At 32.5% G+C, this 21,367-nt stretch overlaps 1 protein-coding gene across 3 annotated transcripts in view; it reads left to right on the plus strand.

The window, feature by feature from the left end:
• Positions 1-21,367, plus strand: part of LOC126828571 (condensin complex subunit 1) — a 31,889-nt gene that overhangs the window by 4,059 nt on the left and 6,463 nt on the right. For 2 of the 3 annotated variants that reach the window (XM_050558420.2, XM_056102462.1), the window contains exons 2-28: positions 2,052-2,188; positions 3,377-3,449; positions 3,835-3,893; positions 4,817-4,992; positions 5,903-6,054; positions 7,089-7,210; positions 8,057-8,180; positions 9,030-9,177; positions 9,705-9,827; positions 10,076-10,150; positions 10,737-10,871; positions 11,135-11,219; positions 11,421-11,547; positions 12,037-12,165; positions 12,409-12,518; positions 14,841-14,944; positions 15,456-15,712; positions 16,130-16,214; positions 16,446-16,582; positions 17,053-17,185; positions 17,580-17,664; positions 18,466-18,639; positions 19,149-19,369; positions 19,546-19,657; positions 19,862-19,985; positions 20,165-20,320; positions 20,718-20,895. In XM_050558420.2, coding sequence (XP_050414377.1) covers positions 2,071-2,188; positions 3,377-3,449; positions 3,835-3,893; positions 4,817-4,992; positions 5,903-6,054; positions 7,089-7,210; positions 8,057-8,180; positions 9,030-9,177; positions 9,705-9,827; positions 10,076-10,150; positions 10,737-10,871; positions 11,135-11,219; positions 11,421-11,547; positions 12,037-12,165; positions 12,409-12,518; positions 14,841-14,944; positions 15,456-15,712; positions 16,130-16,214; positions 16,446-16,582; positions 17,053-17,185; positions 17,580-17,664; positions 18,466-18,639; positions 19,149-19,369; positions 19,546-19,657; positions 19,862-19,985; positions 20,165-20,320; positions 20,718-20,895 — 3,522 coding nt within the window. In that variant the 5' untranslated portion in view covers positions 2,052-2,070. The remainder of the gene's footprint in view (positions 1-2,051; positions 2,189-3,376; positions 3,450-3,834; positions 3,894-4,816; positions 4,993-5,902; positions 6,055-7,088; positions 7,211-8,056; positions 8,181-9,029; positions 9,178-9,704; positions 9,828-10,075; positions 10,151-10,736; positions 10,872-11,134; positions 11,220-11,420; positions 11,548-12,036; positions 12,166-12,408; positions 12,519-14,840; positions 14,945-15,455; positions 15,713-16,129; positions 16,215-16,445; positions 16,583-17,052; positions 17,186-17,579; positions 17,665-18,465; positions 18,640-19,148; positions 19,370-19,545; positions 19,658-19,861; positions 19,986-20,164; positions 20,321-20,717; positions 20,896-21,367) is intronic. The other variant, XM_056102463.1, reaches the window with a different exon arrangement.

A 21,367-nucleotide genomic window follows, 5' to 3' on the forward strand; every position in this document is an offset into this window, starting at 1 on the left:
TCAGAATTTATGGCCCTTGTTGAACTTGTGAATGTTCAAATGACAAAAGCTATAATCCGATCTGTATAGAAATTAGAATTATGCATTATTTGAATTAGTAAAACGAAAAAGCCGGTCGAATTTCAACATTTTCTGTAAATTACTTCCAGAGTTAAGGCCCTTGCTTCAGTTTGTAGAACTTTGTGAACCCTCAAACATGAAAATCTTAATCTGATCTGTATGAAATTGTCTTGTAAATAATTGCCCCCAATTATCTACAAAAGAATAAATATGCGACAACCCTTCGACTGCCTAGACTTTTTAGCTTGTGAGTGCATGATTTGTTGCCTGGCAACCTATCTTTTTAATTATCGTCATGGATTCATTGTTGCCTTGCTACAGAGCATGACAATATTATTGTCTGATTAGGCTGACCTTAAAAATATCTTTGTTTCGCCTAATGCGACCGACTAACTAAAACCACCCCCGACTTAAATTATTTTATTGCACTTTTCCGCGATCTTTTTATTTTATTTTGTGTGTCAACCTGAAATATATCACGAGAGTTATTTCCCTTTATTATGGCTATGGTTTGATTCATTATTGAAACTGGTTGATCAAGACGAAAGCGTCATAGGTGTCGCTTCTCAACAAAATGGTTGCAGACGAAAGCACGTCCATTCCCACGAAATGATTCTGCCTCTATGTCTGTGTGGCGTCGTTTTAAACATGACGAAGATATTTTCAATATCCGTTTTCGAGAAAAATGAAGGCACGATCGTTAAAAACGTGTTGAATGGGTTTCACACTTAGAGTTCGTGGCAAATCGTGTGCGAGTCTCGGAGTCGTGCATCACGAAAAATCCCGATGTCATACTCATTGATTTGTTTGACAATAAAAAGAGACGAATGTTTCCCCCCAGAAAATTATCAAGCTGTCAAATTAGCTCTTTAAAAAAAAATCTGAAAAAAACCCCGACCTACCGACCCTTCTCCTCGATTGTGGGTCGGGTTTGGCGAAACAAAGATATTTTTAAGGTCAGCCTTACACATACAGACTTAAATTAGAAACTAATGCATAATATATAATATATATGTACTACACATGTACATGTACCTTCTTTTTAAAAAAAAGTAGCAAAATTGAGGAAAACATGTTTTAGTGTGCTTGAATGATAAGTCACTTGAAATAATATGCTTTATAAAATTGGTTTTATGTAATATTCACAATTTTTCTACAAAATTAATGATCGTTATGGGAAATTTAATATTTTTAACTGGTCACCGTTAAAATCTGACAAAAAATTTAATTTCTTTAAAAATGTTCTAAATTTATTCAGAACTGACACTTTGAACTACATGTATACTCTATCAATTGAATATAACAAAAAAATAAACAATTAACCCTATTTGAAATTTGGTCTGTTATGATTTGCAATTTATATATTGAAAATTTCAGTCAAATTACTTTATTCAGAGCTAAGTTATGAATGTTTTGAAAGAAATAACCGTAAATTGGCAGATAACTCAGCCCACAGACTGGCACAGTTCACATTTGATAAAAACAACGCTTGATTTACTTGATTGACAATATTTGCTGATAAACGAAAGTCGTTTCACTAGATTGTGCTGTGTATGTTTGATAAATTCTAATAGTATAAAATTAACTTAGTTTTAAAATACTACTATAGACTTGTCATGTGAATAAATGCCTAAATAAAAATTTATAAGGTTTATAACATTTGAAGTCACTAGTACTAGTAGTACCTGGGCAGTGGATGCATTTCAGCACTAGTTTAGAAAGATTACCGATAGATATTGCACGCAATCCTAATATAATCTGAACCTATTCTGAGTTGTAACCCTGAGGATTTCTAACCCAGACTGGCAGGAGATACAGATAACAATAACAAACATTTTCAACAAGTCCTCCAACAACTGAGAATTCGTAGTTTAACATGGAATTTGTTCATGTCAGGTTCCTTGAATCCTCCCTGACCATCAAATTGCTAACCTTAAAGATAATAAGGTTTTATTGATCATGAGACATTAACCCCATTCTATCCATTACAGATATTATCAAGAAGACAAGATGACTTTTGAATTTTTTATTCCGATGAACCATGATGGTTTGTTGACAAAAACTAATGTCAATCAGTATGTTGTAGAAGAAGTTCTTCCACTGCGTCTTATACCAGGAGCTGTACAAGGTAATTTAGATGGCAAAAATACCATAGCCAATTCTTTGTTAATCAGTGGTGCTTTCAGGTACCAGCACTGCCACTGTATGTATGTGTGGTTTAATGGTCCAGAGCGAGACATTAAGTAATATATTGATACTGTACACAGGTTATGCCTGAGTGTTGTTTCAATATTGACGCCATCTGTTGTTCGAAACCAACTTCTGGAGATTTAAAGGAGCTAAATCGCTAATATCTAGGACCTAGAAATTGACCCAAATGGGTCGAAACGCATATAATAATGTAATCTGATTGTATATAAACTGATTTACATTCAATTGTTTCCTTTTTGACTCTAGTTTCAAATCAGTTATGTCCAGCAAAATACAGCATGTGTCTCAACCCTATAGCAATTTCTAGCGTCTGGTTATTCCAGTCTATTAAGCAGGCTCTCCAGTTGAATATGTCTAGCCTCGTTCTTTCTGGTCACTTGTTGTAAATGACGCTAAAACGCACTATGGTACACGATTCGTGTACCAATGGTAAAATGTTTATTCTGTCTTAAATATTGGATATCAGAAGCCTGCCTTTTCCTGGTAAGATCACAACATCAATGTTGATTTGAATTGACAAATAATTCGTATTTTCAACGTGTAAGACTTTGGATGATATTGAGTTAGAGACTTAGCTACTTTAACAATCATTTTGAAAACAACTTGTGCATTCTTTGTGTTGACCAAAATTGACCTTGCAAGCTAGTACTGTCAGTTGACAGCATGTGCTAATATTCTATTAGAGAATACTACATGTACAAGGACGATTGCTGTCAAATTTTTATAAGTTTGTCGCTGTTTTACCCTGGCCATTCCTGTGCATGATTATTGGTGGCTTGGTGGATATAGCGCTTGCTCACTCAATACTTTAAACCAGCATTTCCCTCACAGTCACAGCACACTTATTAAATAAGCCCCTCTCCATGAGTCTGGTTGAGGCAGAAAATTATAATGTTAAACTCTTTTCATTTTCATGTCATCAAACAAGATGGTTAAACTATGTCATTTCAATTAAAGGATTTTCTATTTTCTATTCTTTAATTTGCCATTTTTTGTTGCAATTGATATTTTCTGTAACACAAACAACTTCAGAAGATGTAAATATTATACTACTGTAAGCTGAACATGCAACCATACACACTTTTATTGTTTGGATGTTTTTTAGATTTTAAATTTGCTGTCAGAAGTGATCACTTTGCTATTTTAGCACATTTTGATACAGCATTCAGCGTTCTTTGGTAAGTTTTATTTTACCAGTTATTTTTTCATTACCCCAGAATATTTAATAAAACACTGATTGTTATTTGAGGATATTGAATCACTTGCAAACTACAATACTGCTTAAGTCTAAAGATATTATGAATTGAAAATTTTGCAAAACTTGTCTAAACAAATAGTCTAAACAAACCAGTGCCACCTATAAGCATTGAATAAAATCTTTAGATGGATTTGTTTTTAATCCAATTAAAACTAGACCGGGAGATTACTTACTGTTTTAGTTCTCGTTTTCAATTCAATGTTAAATGGTTGATTTGAGTATTTTTTTAGCGTAGATAAAACCATGAAAAATTAGATATTGTTCGAAAAATGGAACTTTAGGCCTTTTTTTCTTATTTCCTTTAGTTTACAGAGGGATGTAGACAGTTCAATAAAAGATGAAGTATGGGATTTACTTATTAGAGGTATATTATAAACATCTATAAAATGTACACATAATGCAGAGCACCAGAATCCAACATGATGTACTGCCCATCAGAGCTATTACATTTTGTAGAACACACACTGTCAACAAATAGAAACATGCAGTGCTGGACACAGAAACAACATTTGGGACTTCAAGAAAGTTTGCTCATATGTCTTGCGTGCCAGTAATGGCAACAATTTTTATGTAGTTTTCACGATATGTACTTACTTATCAGAAGTTATTGTATGAAATATAATTTTGTTGATATAGCCCGCTGATTTGTGACATACATCTATTTATCTATTCCTTTACTCTTTATATTAGTCAGCCTTTTAATACTGAAACTATAATTAGCAGTAAATAAAATCTGTATAATTTATCTCCATTTTTCTAAGGTAAACATCCATAATACTAATAGTGCAATAATCAGTTATTGTCAATTTCATATTTAGATACTGCACCAAATAAAAAATAACATCATTAAATTTCTTGTAAAGGCTATGAATTAATTAACGAAGTGACGAAAGGAACACTTCTTATGTGTTGATCAAATGTTCTAACGGTTGTGAGAACATCAAGAGGCTCTGCGATTAAACTGCGGTAAAAGAAGTTGGCAGACGATAATCAAAGAATTTACTGAGGCTATGATATTTATTGTAACTGGACAGCAACTAATGACAAATACAAGCTGGAAATGGATTCTCCCTCAATCAAGTAACATGACAAGAAAGGAGGCAATAAATCCTTGCGGCATTGGGTAATTTTGAGATGGATTTGAAGCAAACTTTTGATTGATAAATCAGTATGTTCTTTGTCCAAATATGTCATGAAATCACACTGTTTGTTGTACACAAGAAGGCATCTTTAAGTGAAGCTTTGGCTTTAGTATTTCTGTTTATTGTTTGCTTTTGTTTTCTACAGTTGGTCAGAGTGTTACTAATCAGGTATCTAATGCTCTAGAAGATCCAGATCTTACGCATGATGACAGATTACAGAATTTAAACGCTCTTAAAATGACCTGTTATATGATTTGTCAGTTTATTGACATGTTTGAAGCTGAAGATACTAAACCAGTAATACAACTTAATGTAGGAAAGGTAAAAAAAAGTCCTGTTCAACAATATCATCATATGCAAAAATCTGTACAAAAGTTCTGATCCATAAATTTGACCCAACAAAGTTCTGATCTTGTTCTGAAACCACTTCAAATAATGCTGTATTCTACCTAATTACATAAATATCTATCCACAGAGACGAGACAGATTAAGTAGTTAAATACCGGTTTCATGTCATTATATTTAGCCTCAGGTAGCTACAGTGGCTCAGTGAGTAGGAAGTTGGCTCGCTAACCTGTTTGATCTCTGCTTTGGCAGAAAAAATTTATTCACATTTCACAACGTATATTTGTTCCGATGGGACTGTACACATTGGCGTGCACGTAAAAGAACCCTTGACATTTGGAATTCTAAATGGGAGTAGGCTGCCACTGTCTGGGCAAAATATCCCTCATAGCACACTACATGGCGTATGGCCGCATTCATTAGCCCAGTAGGAGCAGAACAGTAGGACGTTAAACCCCATTTCCCGTTGGAGTAGGACATCAAATCCCATTTCATTTCATGTCATTTATATATTTTTTCTCTCACCCTGATGTCTAGAGATATTCTAAGGTTCATTGCTTTGTAATATTAATAATTCTTTTGCCCTTATATGTGAATGAAATTTTGATTGACTTGTTTTGTTGTGTACTACCCAACCTCTTCAGATTTTGTAATAGAAGTTCATAGCTATGTTTGAAACTGGGCTTGAGAAAGATATGGGTAAATGTTTAAATTATAAGACAAATGGTTGCAACCTGCATATATAGACAAGTTCGAATCATTCTCTCTCAACTTTGAAATACATATATTGGCAATAATTGGTATCGTACATAAGGCTTACAGTTACTATTTCTAGATCAACTGTTGTCCCTTGTAATTACAAATTTTTTGTACTTTTATATTACAGGGTCGAGGGAAACAAAGAAAGGCAACTATTAGTAAATCTGGAAGAGATTGGGAGATGGAGAAACGTAGAGGAATACAAACATTATTAAATCTTTTACAACGTAATCTTAACAGACTGTGGGATCCACCTGTAGCGGAGGAAGAATTTATAAAGTAAAATCATAATCTTTAGAACATTCATTACATTGCTTTCAAGATACACTCTTTCATTTTTTCACCAGGGACAGCCATTTGTTTTTACATGAATTTGAATAAAAACTAACAACATTAGCTTTTTACGGATATAAAAACATACTTTGTGGTTTTCCAAAGATCACTAGATAATAACATGGATGAATTCCATAGAAAGAATAGGCTGATACCTGTTATTCAAAGGGTATGAATTAGTTTGAGCAGCAAGGACATTGTCCTTTGCCGGCTCCCCAGTCATACTTGGCTGCCAACTCTGCTTTAGATCTTTCCATATCTCAGTTTTTATTACCATATTATGATTTTAGATCATAGATTAATTCTTGTATATATAGCCGCTGACAAAGGTCTTGGGATCTTGCAGGTGCAAATAAACTTCATCACATTAAGCCTCTCTTAGGAGACTGGCCCAGCTCCTATAGAACCAACAGGAGGGATGAATTTGTTTTGTGTCTCTCTTGCATTGGTCATATATTTTTACTCACATTTTCATCTTGAAGCAAGAGCCTCAACCAGAATGTGAACACTGTCATGTTCCTTTGACAGTTAAGAATATTTTGATTGAGTGCAAGCATCTCAAAGATATTAGATCCAAATACTTTCGTCACTACAGAATTTATTTGCCCAACCGGGACTATATTGTAAAACGTTAAGACCTTTTAAAAGAGACAAATTTTTATAGAAAATTTTAATTTGTATATACTTGTTTTGTTATGTTTTATATTTTAAATATTGGTATACATAAACTGTGTTATTTAATTTTAATTATGTTAACTGTGATACTTGTGTTTATTTATGTATATTAATACATTATTGTGATTTCATATGATTTATCTAAAATGTTAGAGCTAATGTATCATTAAACCCCATTTCATTTCATTTCGTTTTGTCAGATGACTTTTCTTTCAATCAAAAAACCATTTCCACTGATGATATTTTATGATTTGATTTTAAAGTAATAAATAATATATATCACTAAAATATGTATATATTTTCAGCCTTGTTAGTAACTGTTGTTACCGTTTGTTAGAGAATCCTGGTATTGCTAAAACTAAAGAAACTAGAGATGTTATATCTAATCTACTTGGTGTTCTTGTTAAGAAATATAATCATGGTCTAGGTAATTTATATCTTATATTCCAACACAGGAGTTGATTTATGTCCTATTGCCTTCTGAAACACAGGGTCAGCTCTAGCCTTTTGGGAAAATAATACTTAAAAGGGTTTGTTCTTAGGTCAGTATATTCTCAAAATATTTCCCTCATAGTATACTGAATGGCATATCCCATCTTCATTATCCCAAATGGAGCAGAAAACTAGGACATTAAACCTCATTTTATTCATCCAGTAGATTTTCAAATTTTCATATCCCATCTTCATTATCCCAAATGGAGCAGAAAACTAGGACATTAAACCTCATTTTATTCATCCAGTAGATTTTCAAATTTACTGGACAACAAAATGTGCATAAAACAGTCATGAACATTCTTGAAAATATATGAATGATCTCAACACTGTATTACAAATTTGCACATCTCTCATCTCATCTGAAGAGTCCAGGGGAAGAATGATCGAAGTCACATTTTTGTCTTTTCACTTTTGGACGAGAATGCTTGACGCGAACAGAACAAGTGGGTTTAATTACAAGTTCAAAATGATGTTTATCACGAAATATAATTACCAGTACACCTGACTTCAACTTTTCAGGCAAATTAAGCTTAAATAACGGGTATGATGGACTTGTATTTGTTCGAGAGGCCATTTCAGAAAGGCCTTGGTTCGATGTGACTCAGATTGTTTTTACCTGAAATTGATTGTTCTACAGAAAGCTTATACAATTTGCTACCAGATGGCGCAATTAACTGGGGTCCGTCGAAAAAGTGACTTAGATTGTTCTTCCCCGGGGCTCTTCATATAGAATCAGCATTGTAGTATTTAATCATATCTAGTTTTATATTGTATTCAGGTGCCAGTTTAAAGATAATGCAGTTATTACAACATTTTGAACATTTAGTGGTACCATTAGTTCAGACATTAGAGATATTTGTGAATCAGTATCAAGATAAAACAATTGTTAGTGAAATGATGAGGTAAGTTTATTATATAACATCTTTAATATTTTGGTTAGAACTTTAAATAGGTCCAGATTATTGCCTTGATGATTTTGTCTCAATATTGTATCTTTAAAGCTTGAATTATTGAAGCCATTACCCCAGGCTGATTGCAGCCCTTTTGTATTTTATTAATACTTTGTTCCATTTTATTTTCGTTTGGTTTTTAAGCTGCCATTTTAAGGACTGGTGGGGTTTACCTTCGAGATTTGGGTGAAATTATGCCATTGGTTGATTTTGTATTTTTGACAGAATGCAAGCCTCCATTGCTAAGGAAAATAGTCTTGTTTTCAGTCTCTTATTTCTAGCTTCAGTCAGTCTATCATTACTTTTATAATCCAGATCTTCTTGTTTTGATATATCCAGTCCACTGTGGCCATAATTACCACCTGCTATCAATATAAGTTAATATTAATAGACATAACACACATGGTCATAACTTTTAAAATAATTCATTGGTAAGAGTAACCATTATTGTATATGACCTTAAACTCCATATTTGTTGTATAACAAAAGGGTAAAAATGAAAGTTACCCATGTTCAGATTTTGTCATTGATCCTGTACAGTAGAAAAGATTTTACTGTAATAATCCAATGCAGCTCTATATTATACGTCTATTGGTAGTAGAATGTGACAGGTCAGGAGGTCAGGGTTACTACCGGTTTGTTTAATAATTTGGGAGGTGAGATTTCGACTTATGTTGAAGTGAGAGGCTACCGGTGTGTCTCTCTTGTGAGTGATATCCGCAAAATGTTCAATATTTGTTGTCTATTCTGGAATGTTGTACATTCAATATGATATCTATGCCATCTTTTATTGTATTTTAGAGAAATTGGTAGAATGGATACTAGAGATGTTGTTAAAGATTCTAGTGGAACCCGAGTTTTAGCTCAATTTTTAGTTGAATTAGCTCAACAGTTACCAGCTGTTATGCTCCCTAGTATCAGTGTACTTGTTTGTCATTTAGACGGAGAGGTAACATTTATTAATTCTTTTTTTTTTACTAAATCCATGGATTTACCTTGTACAGTATTGTATATTTTGTAAACAGATAATCAGTATACACTGTAACCTGGGTATCAGTTAATCTTGCGTATTTTGCTCTAATTTCTTTCACATTCGTTCAAATATCAAATCTTTGCTTAAAAATTCGTAAAAATCCTCTCATATCACCCAGAATCATCTAATTTGTACTTGTGTCCAGTTTAAAGCAGATCGTTTAATTTTGATAATGAGTATTCAATTTACAAGCATTTAATTTCCCTTCCACTGTTCAAAAGAATGTAATGTACATAAATAATCAATGGGTTGTTTATTTTTTAACAGTGATATCCGGATTACAGTGATACTGCACTGAGAATAAAGTATAATAAAGTTTTATAATTTTAGATGCAAATGGGTCAATTTTTCCCAATTCACAGTAAAGCGGTACCAGTAATTGTAACTCTATCACTAAAACTGATAACCTATAGTTTCTCACTCGTATGTGTATTGTTTTATAGTCTTATACATTACGAAATGGAGTACTTGGAGTGATGGGTGAGATGTTAATTAAAGTTTTAAGTCAAGAAGATTTAGAAGATAAATTAAAACCAACTAGGGAAAGTTTCTTGGATAAGTTAGAGGTGCAGTATATATTTTCTATTGCAACATACCTTGTGTATGGTTCTAGGGCCAGTATCTCAAAGAATTGAGTTGAATTCCACAAGTTAAGACTTTAATGTGTTTCCTGTTGGTAGCTGGGTTCCATATAATGTGGATGATTAAAAAAGTAGAAATAGATAAGTCAGGTTTTGGGGTTTTTTTTTAAAAAAAGAACAATTTTATGTTTTATTTGTTTTATTTTATATGATAAATCATTTGTTTTTATCAGGACCATATTCATGATGTCAATGCTTTTGTGAGAAGTCGAGTTTTGCAGATCTGGTTAAATATTGTCAATGAAAAGGTATTTGAGAATTTTGTTTTATTATAGTGTAGACATTATTTAAAAAATGATTTTTTTTTCTTTGACTGGACAAGAATACTTTAGAATATAATACAGGTACAAGTAATACATTACCTGAGAAACTCTCGTGAATAATATTTGTTTCTCCTTACACTGTATCATTTAATCTTTTAGATTTAGAGTAAATTTCTTTCACATTTATTCAGTATCAAATCTTTGTTTAAAAAATCATTTAAAATCCCCCCAAATCATCTAATTTGTACATGTGTCCAGTTGAAGGCTGACCGTTCAATTTTGATAATAAGCATCACTGTTCAAAAACTCAATTGATTACTGAACAGTGGTCGGGAAATTAAATGCTTGTTAATCAGACACTCATTATCAAAATTAATCGGTCAGCTGGACACAAGTACAAATTAGATGATCTTAAGTGATATTAGATGATTTTTACATATTTTCAAACAAAGTTTTGATATTTAATGAATGTGAAAGAAATCTATGCTAAATTCATAAGATTAAATGACACCCACGTTACAGTGCTATTACCTGTACGATTTGTAGTCTATATATTTTGTATTTATTTTAGTGTTTACCATTACCAAGACAAGAGAACTTAGTTAATCTAATACTGGGTCGATTACAAGATAAATCTTCATCAGTTAGAAAATATGCTATACAACTTATGATAGCTTTAATGAAAAACAATCCATTTGCTTCTAAGGTTTGTTTATATTCTACAATAATTACATGGGGTGACAGGAGGGGGCTTACCTTATGTTTAAATAGAATTATCTAGCCTACACTTATTGGTGTATTGAATGAGGAAGATGCATTTGGATAGTCTCAATTAATTAAATTATTCTGTTGATGAGACGAAAAAAACTCACATTTCTTTCCTTTCTTTACCTGTTCATCAGGATTAACAACTGACATCCTTTATTTTATGATAAGATAATTTGGATAAAATCTGATTATATGTTGTAGTTACCTGTGGAAGAATTACAAGCTAGTTATGAGAAAGAAAAAGAAAAACTGAAAGATATGACACCTGAAGAACCTGATATTAACAGTAAATAAATTCTTAATTAGCCATTAGATGTATTTTGTTCCAATAATTCAGTTAATCAAATTTTACTAATATCAACAAACCACTCCAACAGTTATTGAATTATGCATAAAATTATCTTGTATGTTTATGAGCATCAGGTTTGTTTAAAAATTATGAATAATATATGCTTTTCACTGAAAACATATCTTTGCTATATTTTAGCTATAATGATAGAATTAGAAGCCTGTTGGACAGCTGTAGAGAAAAAAATACGAGCAGAATTAAAAGACAAAGAAAATGACGATGAATCAGATGAAACAAATGCAGAAGATGAAATAAGTCTTGATCAGTAGGTTTTTTTATGGTTTTATATCAAACTAAATAACATGGATTGTTGTGAAATGGATTGATCAGTAAATCCAGAATAGATTTTACAATTACTGAAATGAAATAAAATGGGGTTTAATGTCTTACTTTTTTGATCCAAATGGATTAATGAAGACGGGCATAAGCCATTTATTTGGTGTTGTATGAGGGAAATTTGGCCCCTACACCAGACCACAGTTTTTCACCCCATTCGAATGACTTACACTGTTCCTTGCCAGGCCGTCCGTCCTACCCTACTTACATGTGGAAATCATTCTGGAAAATCCTGAGGAACTTTGTCGGTCAACACATGAGACCTTGTTAGCAAGCCAACGCCATACTCCTTGAGCCACCGTGGCTTCTGTAACAATTGCTCACTGTTTGTTGAGTCTTATCGGTTTCCATTTGACCAATGGTTTAGAACAGAATTTATTGATAAATATTGAGAAAAGTTTATTTTTTGCTTTCACAGAATGTTAGAGAATATTTATAAAGAACTTGTAGAAGAGAGATATTCATCATGTTATGATATGATCAAAACAGCTAATACAAAATGGCCAGACGAAGTTGTTTTCCAATACCTTGGTGAGAGTGAAGAAACGTAAGTCTATAATTTATTTATTTTATATGACACTTTATTATTTGAATCAAAAAATTAATAATGGAAGTTATGTTGCTAGGTACTGCTGCTAGATAAGACATTCTATTGTGTGTGAAATGCTGCCAAATGCATAATAGATGAATTTGACATACATAACTCACTGTGACAAATTATCGTGGATAATTTAATGCATTTTGACAGTACATGTATAGCTTTTTGCAAAGACGGTAATCATTTTTACAGAGAGAAAGATGGTGAAGAAGGTGAAGAAGACGAAAAAATGAATGAAGAGAAAGATGAAAATAAAACTGTGTTAGATGGTATCATTAATTGTCTTAAAGATATTTATTTGGGTAAGACATTTTTAATTTATGTTTAATTTTTATAGTCCAGGATCCTGTTTCACATAGCAAATCTAAATCAAACATTTTACAAAACAAGTCTTATGAACTTAACACTTTTACAGGGATAACGACATTGATGTCATCTTACCATAAGCTGCCAAAGTATCAATGTACACTATTGGCTGTATGAGATAATCTTATTTTTATCGACAAATGGGTGAAAGAAATCTAATTTATAAGAACGGTAACTCTTATACTTATATATTGTTTTGATTTGAAGCCGGATATTACCGTTACTTACTACAACATAGTGTCTGCCACAACCCCCCGTAAGCATCGTCGCTGAAATGCGTTGACTTTAATGATGTTTTTGACTTGTTAGATATTTCTGTTGAAGACAATTGTTCATCTGATAGTGGCAGTGACATTGATATTAATAAACTTGGATAGTCTGAATGAACATCCTCGGTATCCCCAGTGGTTTTATTCCATTCTACTCTACTAACCCCTGGGTTAATCTATGGGGGACGGGGGGAACGTTTTCAAGTTATCCACCCTTGATAATTGTGCTATTTTTATCGACAAATCCCATAAATCGTTAATTGCAAAGGAAGTTGGCAAAGGGAAGTAACTCTCATCGGACAAGGTTAGGAGTTAGCCTAAATGAGAGAAGTCAAAATTATGCTAAATGCATATTTATTAACAACAAATTATATATGTATAATATTATATTAATGAAGGCCAGACGTTTATGTAGGTTCAAGAGTTTTATTGCGAATCGATGTACGTTCGCGGAGTTTAATGTCCACGTGATATTGTAAACAATGATTCCCTGACAACTCATCCCAAAGACAACTCATCCCAGACAACTCATCCCAATAAAAGACAACTCATCCCACTTTTAAAGACAACTCATCCCAAGTCAAAAGACAACTCATCCCAAGTCAAAAGACAATTCATCCCAACTTTTAAAACACCCGACTCATTCCAAGTTACAAATAAATACCACAAATAATCACTAATATATGAATTTATTACATCAACAATTTATTAAATTATACATTTATGTATGAATTTATTACATCGACAATTTATTAAATTATACATTTATGTATGAATTTATCACATCAACAATTTATTAAATAATACATTTATGTATGAATTTATTACATCAACAATTTATTAAATAATACATTTTATTATAACCTCAACAATATCATCAACTAATACATTTTATTAGGCCAGTCATTTAGTAATTTAGTCTGTCAGTTTGTCGTTCAGTCAGTCATTTATTACGTAAGTCTGTCCTTCAGTTCGGTCCATATATCCCCCCACATCTTTTTAGTAGCTGGTTGGTGCTTATTTCCTGACTGGTATATAAATTCCAAAGTTGAAATAACTTGCTTTGTGTAGTGTAGTATTGTGAATCAAATTACCAAGTATAAGTTCAATAATAATAAACATAACAGAATGAAACATTTCTGACAAAGAACGAATAGTCATAATAATAACAAAAGTCAAACATATAGATGCTATACATATTTGAAATCAGCGAAACATACTACAGATTTTGATATAATATAAATAAATATAATATAATATACAATTAAATATAAATGAATTAGAAATATATACATTATTTACATAAATCATTCATTAAACGGACATGAATATGGTTATCTACCCTTATAAAAACGAAGGCGAAACGACAGGTTTGTGAACTGTTCTTTGATTGGTTCGTAGACCATAGCTACAATCAAGGCCAGGGCAGATAATTGGAAGTCATGTAAACCCTATGGATTAACCCAGGGTATAGTGGAGTAGGACGGATTGAGTACACTGGGGATACCGAGGATGCTGAATAACAGGCCCCCAATTTTACTGCTGAATCAGGTCCTGTATGGACTCCTGAGAATGGCTACGAACCTGTCAAGTATTTGCACATTTCTCAGTACACCTCAGTTTACCTGCATTCCACCTGCAATACTCAATCAATTAATAAAATTTCAGAAAACACATTGTTTTTATCTTGGTTTGTAATTTTTACCTGAGCCACACCTGTATTTACCTGGGTAAAATGGTTCCAGTTACAAAGTTTTTGCATTTGCAGGTACATGTATTGCGGTGTTGTGTCTCACCAAGTTTCATGATTTTTGATAGCATAGTTGTAAAGATATAGAGATTTTAGATTTGATCTCGGCTTCAAATTAATTCCCCACAGTGGTTCAGCAGTTGGAGAGAATTGACCCCTAAAAGGATTAAGTCTACATATGTCAAGTTTTTGAAACTTTGATGAATTTGATTTTGAATGTCTTTTCTTTTTAATTGCAGTACAGAAGAGAGCTGCTGTATCAACATCTGATCCTGCTAGTCAACAGAATACCTCACTGGTTAATGAAGTAGCTAAACAGCAAGTTCTTGTACAATATCTAAAGGTATTTTATATTCTGTCTATAAAATACTTTACAAAAAAATTGTATTGTAACATTATTACATTGTGCCATTTAAAATATATTGGATAGTATGTAATACATGAGAGGCAACTGTCGACCCAAACGATGGAGACATTGTTTTTAATCAATCAAAACAGTTGTGTTTTGAATTAGCAGTATAAAACACAGTGTACACAGTGTATAGATTGTCCTTTACAACGAATGTTTTTATCAGTGATGTTGATAATAATCGGTACAGTTTCTTCCATTTTACCAGACATCGGCAGTTCTGCCTACTTTTCTTTAAATTTCAATGGCCAAGGATTCTTAAAAATGGCCGTCCATACTACACCACTGACAAGGGAAAACCAGGCTAGAAAACTCAGCGAAACTTTTTGGTCAACACCAGGATAAAACTCGGGACATCCTGCTTAGTGAGCTAGAATTTACTCATTAAACCCCTTAAAGTTAAAAAAAATCAGGATATAATATTATATTAATTGTAATTTTTCAGGATTCTACAACATTTGCTAATCAGATACAACAAGGTGTACCTATTATATGTCAGTTACTAGGATCTAAAACTACTAGTGATGTATTTGAAGCTATAGAGTTTTTTGTGACAGGTTTTGAGTTTGGTGTAGCTGCTACTATGATGGGTATACGTAGAATGCTAGTATTAATATGGTCTAGTGAACAGACTATTAAAGATGCTGTTGTTGGAGCATATAAACGATTATATCTTAATCCACAAGCAGGTGGTAATCAGAGGTATGTTACATTTAATAAACTTGAAAGATTCACCCTTTTTTTTTAGCCAAGGGGTTTTCTTTACTGTTTGTGTTGTTTACAGATCATAAACAATATGAAATTGTTTATAACTGCACCACTTTTAAAGTCTGTAGAGATACAGATTGGTTCATTTAAACAATTTCCATATCCCAAGTTAGGTGTGCCATAGGTTTATTTAACGTTCCCTTCCACCAAGGTATATGACTTATTGCAGACAATTATCCCAGGTTAAATGCAGGGTCATATCTATTGCCCTAAATATTTGATATAAAAATAAATGTTTATTATTATCTTTTGACAAGTAAGTAAGGACTTTAAGTTTAGGATTCCAATTAAAATATGTTGTTAGATGCCTGTCATATATGTAAATTACATCATTTAATTGATCTTTTTCAGGACTGTTGCATTAGCTATAGTAAAGAACCTAACGGCTCTACTATATGGTGCTAGTCTTGGAGATATTACATCATTTGAAGCTTTGGTAGGTTTTATTAATTTATTTAATATCTAGTTCTACAATAGTGATAAATCATAGCTAGAATAGAACAAGACCCTTTCTGCTTCATAATGGACTGATTTACAACATGTGTATACTCTCTTTATTAAAATATCAAATGTCTACTATTTATTAACTGATGAAAGTCATTCTTTGAACTAATGACATAGGTTAACATTATACATCTAACAACCGTATATCAATTTCATCTTATAGATTCAGCAGTTCGTAAATGGTGATGATATTGGACAGAATGTAGTACAGATATTATGGGAGAAATTTATACCTAAAATACCCAACACTTCTATAGAAGATAGTAGAGCAGCCTTATTATTGTTATCTATGATTGGAGGGTGGGTACTTTTCTAGAAATTGGTGTGTCAGTGACATTAGCTACTCCGTCAATTATGATATTTCGGCACTAAAGTATCTGGAGAAAAATAATTCACAATGTCTTATTACCCAGGAGGTTCCTGGTTAGATCCTGGTGTTTGCTGAGAAAGTTCCTCAAAATTTTCCAACCGGCTTTCCCTTTGGTCAATGATGCAAGATAGAGATCTGGGAAGGAAATAACATTCAGTCATTCAAACCGAAATCCTGAAAAGAATTTACGGCAATTTAAATTCACTGAAGAGTAGGCTGAAACAGAACTCTCGAAGCAAAATGTCCTTTATTGCACACTGCATGGCATATGTTCATCTTTATTAGCCCATTGGTCTAGAAAAGTAGGAAGTTAAACTCCATTTCATCATGAGAAAAAGATGTATTTTTATTATATAGATCATGTCTCAACAATGTTTGATTGGTATGTTTATATTTGTAGAGCTAAACCCGAGATTATAAAGAGTAATATAGATGTATTAGTTAGTGAAGGATTAGGTAAAAGAGCTGAAACAGATTTATTACTAGCACAGATAACTTGTAGAACATTACTTAAACTTGCTGCTAGTAAAAAGGTAACAGTACAATCTTTAATTAAAAGTACAACTCTACTGTCCAAAGGACAATGTATAGTCATTCGGTTGGGACAAATGAACAAGGTCCCCAGTGTGCATGTAAAAGAACCCTTGCCAGTTGGAATTTGATATAAGTTTAGGCCGTAGCGCCGCTTTCCAGGCAAAATTCCCTTATACTCGTAGCACACTGCATGACATATGCCCGTCTACATTAGCCCAGTCAGTGCAGAACAGTAGAGTGTTAAACCCCATTTCATTTCATTTACAATCCAATACAATAACACAATACAATCCAATACAATAACACATGACCTGTATTGCTCCAAAAAGAAATTCTTCATTAATCATATTTTATTTATATCCATTAATATTTACATGTATATTCTCATTTTAGACAAAAGGAGAAGTAGCAGCAGAACCATATAAGTTTTCTGAAAACCATGAAATGTTTACAAGATTGTCCTATTTACTAGTTAATGGTAAGAATGATTAGAATAAAAAACAGTTGTCAGGTTTCGTTTGATAAAAAATACTTTCTCCCCTGCATAAATTATATATATAGACTAAAGTATCCTTTGTGAATTAAATTTTAAGATTGACCCGGGTTGATTATTTTTAGATAGCTGAGTGTTCTTATTAAGATTTTGGGGGGTTGGATGGCCAAATGGTTAGCAAGTGCGTGCGCTGTATCATAAGGCCTGTTATTGAGTCAACTGGCATGGTTTCGAATCCCCAGTTGTATGTGACGAGGAGTAGGGTTGTCTGTCAAACCTTGTGGGTTTTCTCCGGGTCCTCCGGTTTCCTCCCACTGCTAAAGACCCCTACACGCAAGCAAATTATTGAAATAAAATTAAAACCATATGTTAGTCCTGAAATGACCTAGTCTGTGTCGAGTGGACGTTATACCCCATTTCTCTCTTTATGAAGATTTTAGTTGCTCAAGTCTGCCCTCTTGTTCTACTGTTTTCTAGCAACCTATTTAATGTCTGATCCTTTCAATATTAAAAATGAAGATTGGAAAGTCACCCCTAATTTTTTATAGCCAAAATATCATTGTTTCCATTGTAACGAGTTCAGCAGATGCAAACTTAGCTTAAGGTTATCTACCATTTGTCTTCATAAACCAATATTTAACAAAGTATCTTGCCAAGACAAATGTTGCAAAGAAAACATTCTACTGAATACCAAGCTGCTGTAAGTATTGGGACATTTTACAATGAAAGAGTAAATTTATTTCTCATTCCAATAAAGTATTTTCTATAATTTATATGTGTTTTCAGCCGTAACTAATACTGAAACTAGAGTATGGGTACCTTTTGGTGAACAGGCTATAAATGTTATCTATAAACTAAGTGAACAACCAGATACCATATCAGGGGAAATTATCAAAAAATTAGCCCAAGAAGTTGGTAAAGCATGTCAAATAGGACAGTCTCCAGGTGAATCTCATATAGGTGAGTTATTGTTTGAAAAAAACAAATATTAATATTACATCTTTAATGTGTCACCACTCAACCCCAGTTAATTTTAAATGGTATGAAATAGTAGATGGTAGTTTTCTCAATACAGAATAATTTAAAATCTATAAACAGTAAATAAAATACCAGTACTACAACTGACAAGAATCAATTTTACCCTTGGTATATGTAAATAATTTCTGCTCCAGTATCTTAAAAAAAAAATTAGAAAAAAGGGATATAATATCATACCAGTATATCCCTGGACTGCCCGAAAGTGTCCAGAACCCAGAACTCTGTATTATTCCCTAGACCCCATACCACTTGAGTCATATGAATAGTTTTCTGTATTGTTGGACAATATACTTGTTTGGGTGTTGGGGGAGGGGCAGGTATTCATGTGACTTGACAGTAGCCCTACACGAGAGCAATCCCAAGTTGTAAAGGGTTTTTTTTGTTCAGATTTACGTGTGTAAGGAATCATCTTTATATGTTTTTTTACTCAGAAGGTTCACAGGAAAAGTCAGCATCACTATCTAATGTAACATTGACAAGATTACTGTCCATAAGCGGCCATGTAGCTTTACGCCAATTAGTACACCTTGATAACTCTGTTTTTGGTGAAATGAAGAGAAGAAGAGCTATACAAGAAGATAAAAAAGAAAAAGAACAAAATAAAACTAAGCCTAGATCATCAAGTGTTGCCAGCACTATGTCCAAAATAAAGGTATAGAATGATTTTTTTGTTATATTCACTTTTGAAATCTGTACATTGAATGACAAGATATCATGGCAAAGTCAGTTTTTTTTGGGATAAAATAATATTAGTAACATAATGTGTGGGAGATTATTTTTATATTTGAGACTTAGATATCTATTTTGAAATTTCTATTATTGATATAGGAAGAAGACACAGGAGAAGGTATAGAAGATGAACTAGGTTTGGCTGGAGCAGCAGCAGAAGATGCAGAAGCTGAATATATTCGTAAAATCTGTGAAACAGATGTTGTTACTGGTAAATATTTCAATTCAATATTAGAAATAGAAGTGAAACACATCCAAAGGTCTGTTATGAAACTTTTTAAGATTAAAATGACATTCCCTTAAAACAATCCACAAAAGAAGGTTGTTGCCTTAAATTTTGTTTTTAGTTTGTTATATATAATTGTTATAATGTATGGTATCAAGGCTGTTACTGTTAAAATTATTTATATTATAGGAGAGAATTTACTGAGTGCTTTACATCAGCTGATTGTGGTTGTTTGTACAAATTCTACTAAATATCCTGATACAGAACTACGTACAGCAGCTACTCTAGCTCTAGCTAAATTTACTATGGTCAGGTATATCTCTTTTCTATTTAACAAATAAAAACACAGAATAAATTTTGAAATGTTTTTTGATTTCTTAAAAAAAATATCTTTCTTAGCCCCTCACATTTCATACATTTTTAAAAATATAAACTATAGATGTATAAATAATAATGATTGATTTGTATTCTTTTCTTTTTCTTTTTTTATAGTTCAGAATTTTGTGATGCCCATCTTCAGCTGTTATTTACTATACTAGAGAAATCACCCAATCCAGCTATTAGAGCTAATACTATTATAGCTTTAGGTGATCTTAGCTTTAGATTTCCTAATCTTATAGAACCTTGGACACCACATCTGTATGGAAGGTTGGTATTAGTAAAATAATATTATATACCATCAACAGGCCCAGAACAGTACAGTACAGTGGACGCAGTTAACCCCTGGATCCATTGACTTGATCTGATATGTTTGTTGTTTTATTGTTTGAAATATCTTTGTATATTATGTCCTGTCTGTGGGTTTGTCTCATGTAATTGTTTGTGTTGTGCGGTCCTCCAGCACATATAATTGTTTTTGTGTGGTGTGGTCCTCCTGTATGTTCTAATAGATATTATATACCATCAGTAAAGGTATTCTATATATGTGAAATCAGATTGATCCAGAATTCTTTTAAGATATAAATTCAATGAGAGGTAGATTGTAAGATATTGTTGGAACACTTATAATTTCCACAACTATTAATATGGTTCATTTATCTTTCAGACTGCGAGATCAGTCACCACAAGTTAGAAAGAACACTCTACAAGTTTTAACACATCTCATCCTTAATGACATGGTAAAGGTTAAAGGTCAAATCAGTGAATTAGGAACATGTATTATAGATCATGATGAAAGAATTGCAAATCTTGCCAAACTGTTCTGGCTAGAATTATCTAAAAAGGTTTGTATTTCATTGAACATGTATAAATTGTTGTGGATATTAAACTATGGTATATATTTTGTTCTAATAACCCAGATTACAATAACTTTGTGCCAATCAAAGATTATAGAGAGGTTTTGCAACTTTACACTTAATTTAAATGGTAAGACATTATCATAACATGGAGATTACATTATAAAAGTGTGGCTAACAGAAAAAAGCTTCCATAACTTTAGTTCTTAACACTTAGCTATTAAGCATTCCATAATTCTTTTCTCTGAATCAGGGTTTCACAAACTAAATCGATAGAGAAGCTGAAGACCTTATTCTTCATGTAGACAAAAGAGGCATGGCCGAAATCGGTCTATTATAATGCAGAAACTAAGCCACTTTAATTATATACTTATTTTATGGTGAATGTATATATACTAATTGCAGGGTAATGCTGTTTATACTGTTATATTATGTTGAATGTATGTAATAATTGTAATAA

This window comes from Patella vulgata, chromosome 7 (assembly GCF_932274485.2).
Source record: "Patella vulgata chromosome 7, xgPatVulg1.2, whole genome shotgun sequence".
In the NCBI taxonomy this organism is placed as follows: domain Eukaryota; kingdom Metazoa; phylum Mollusca; class Gastropoda; family Patellidae; genus Patella; species Patella vulgata.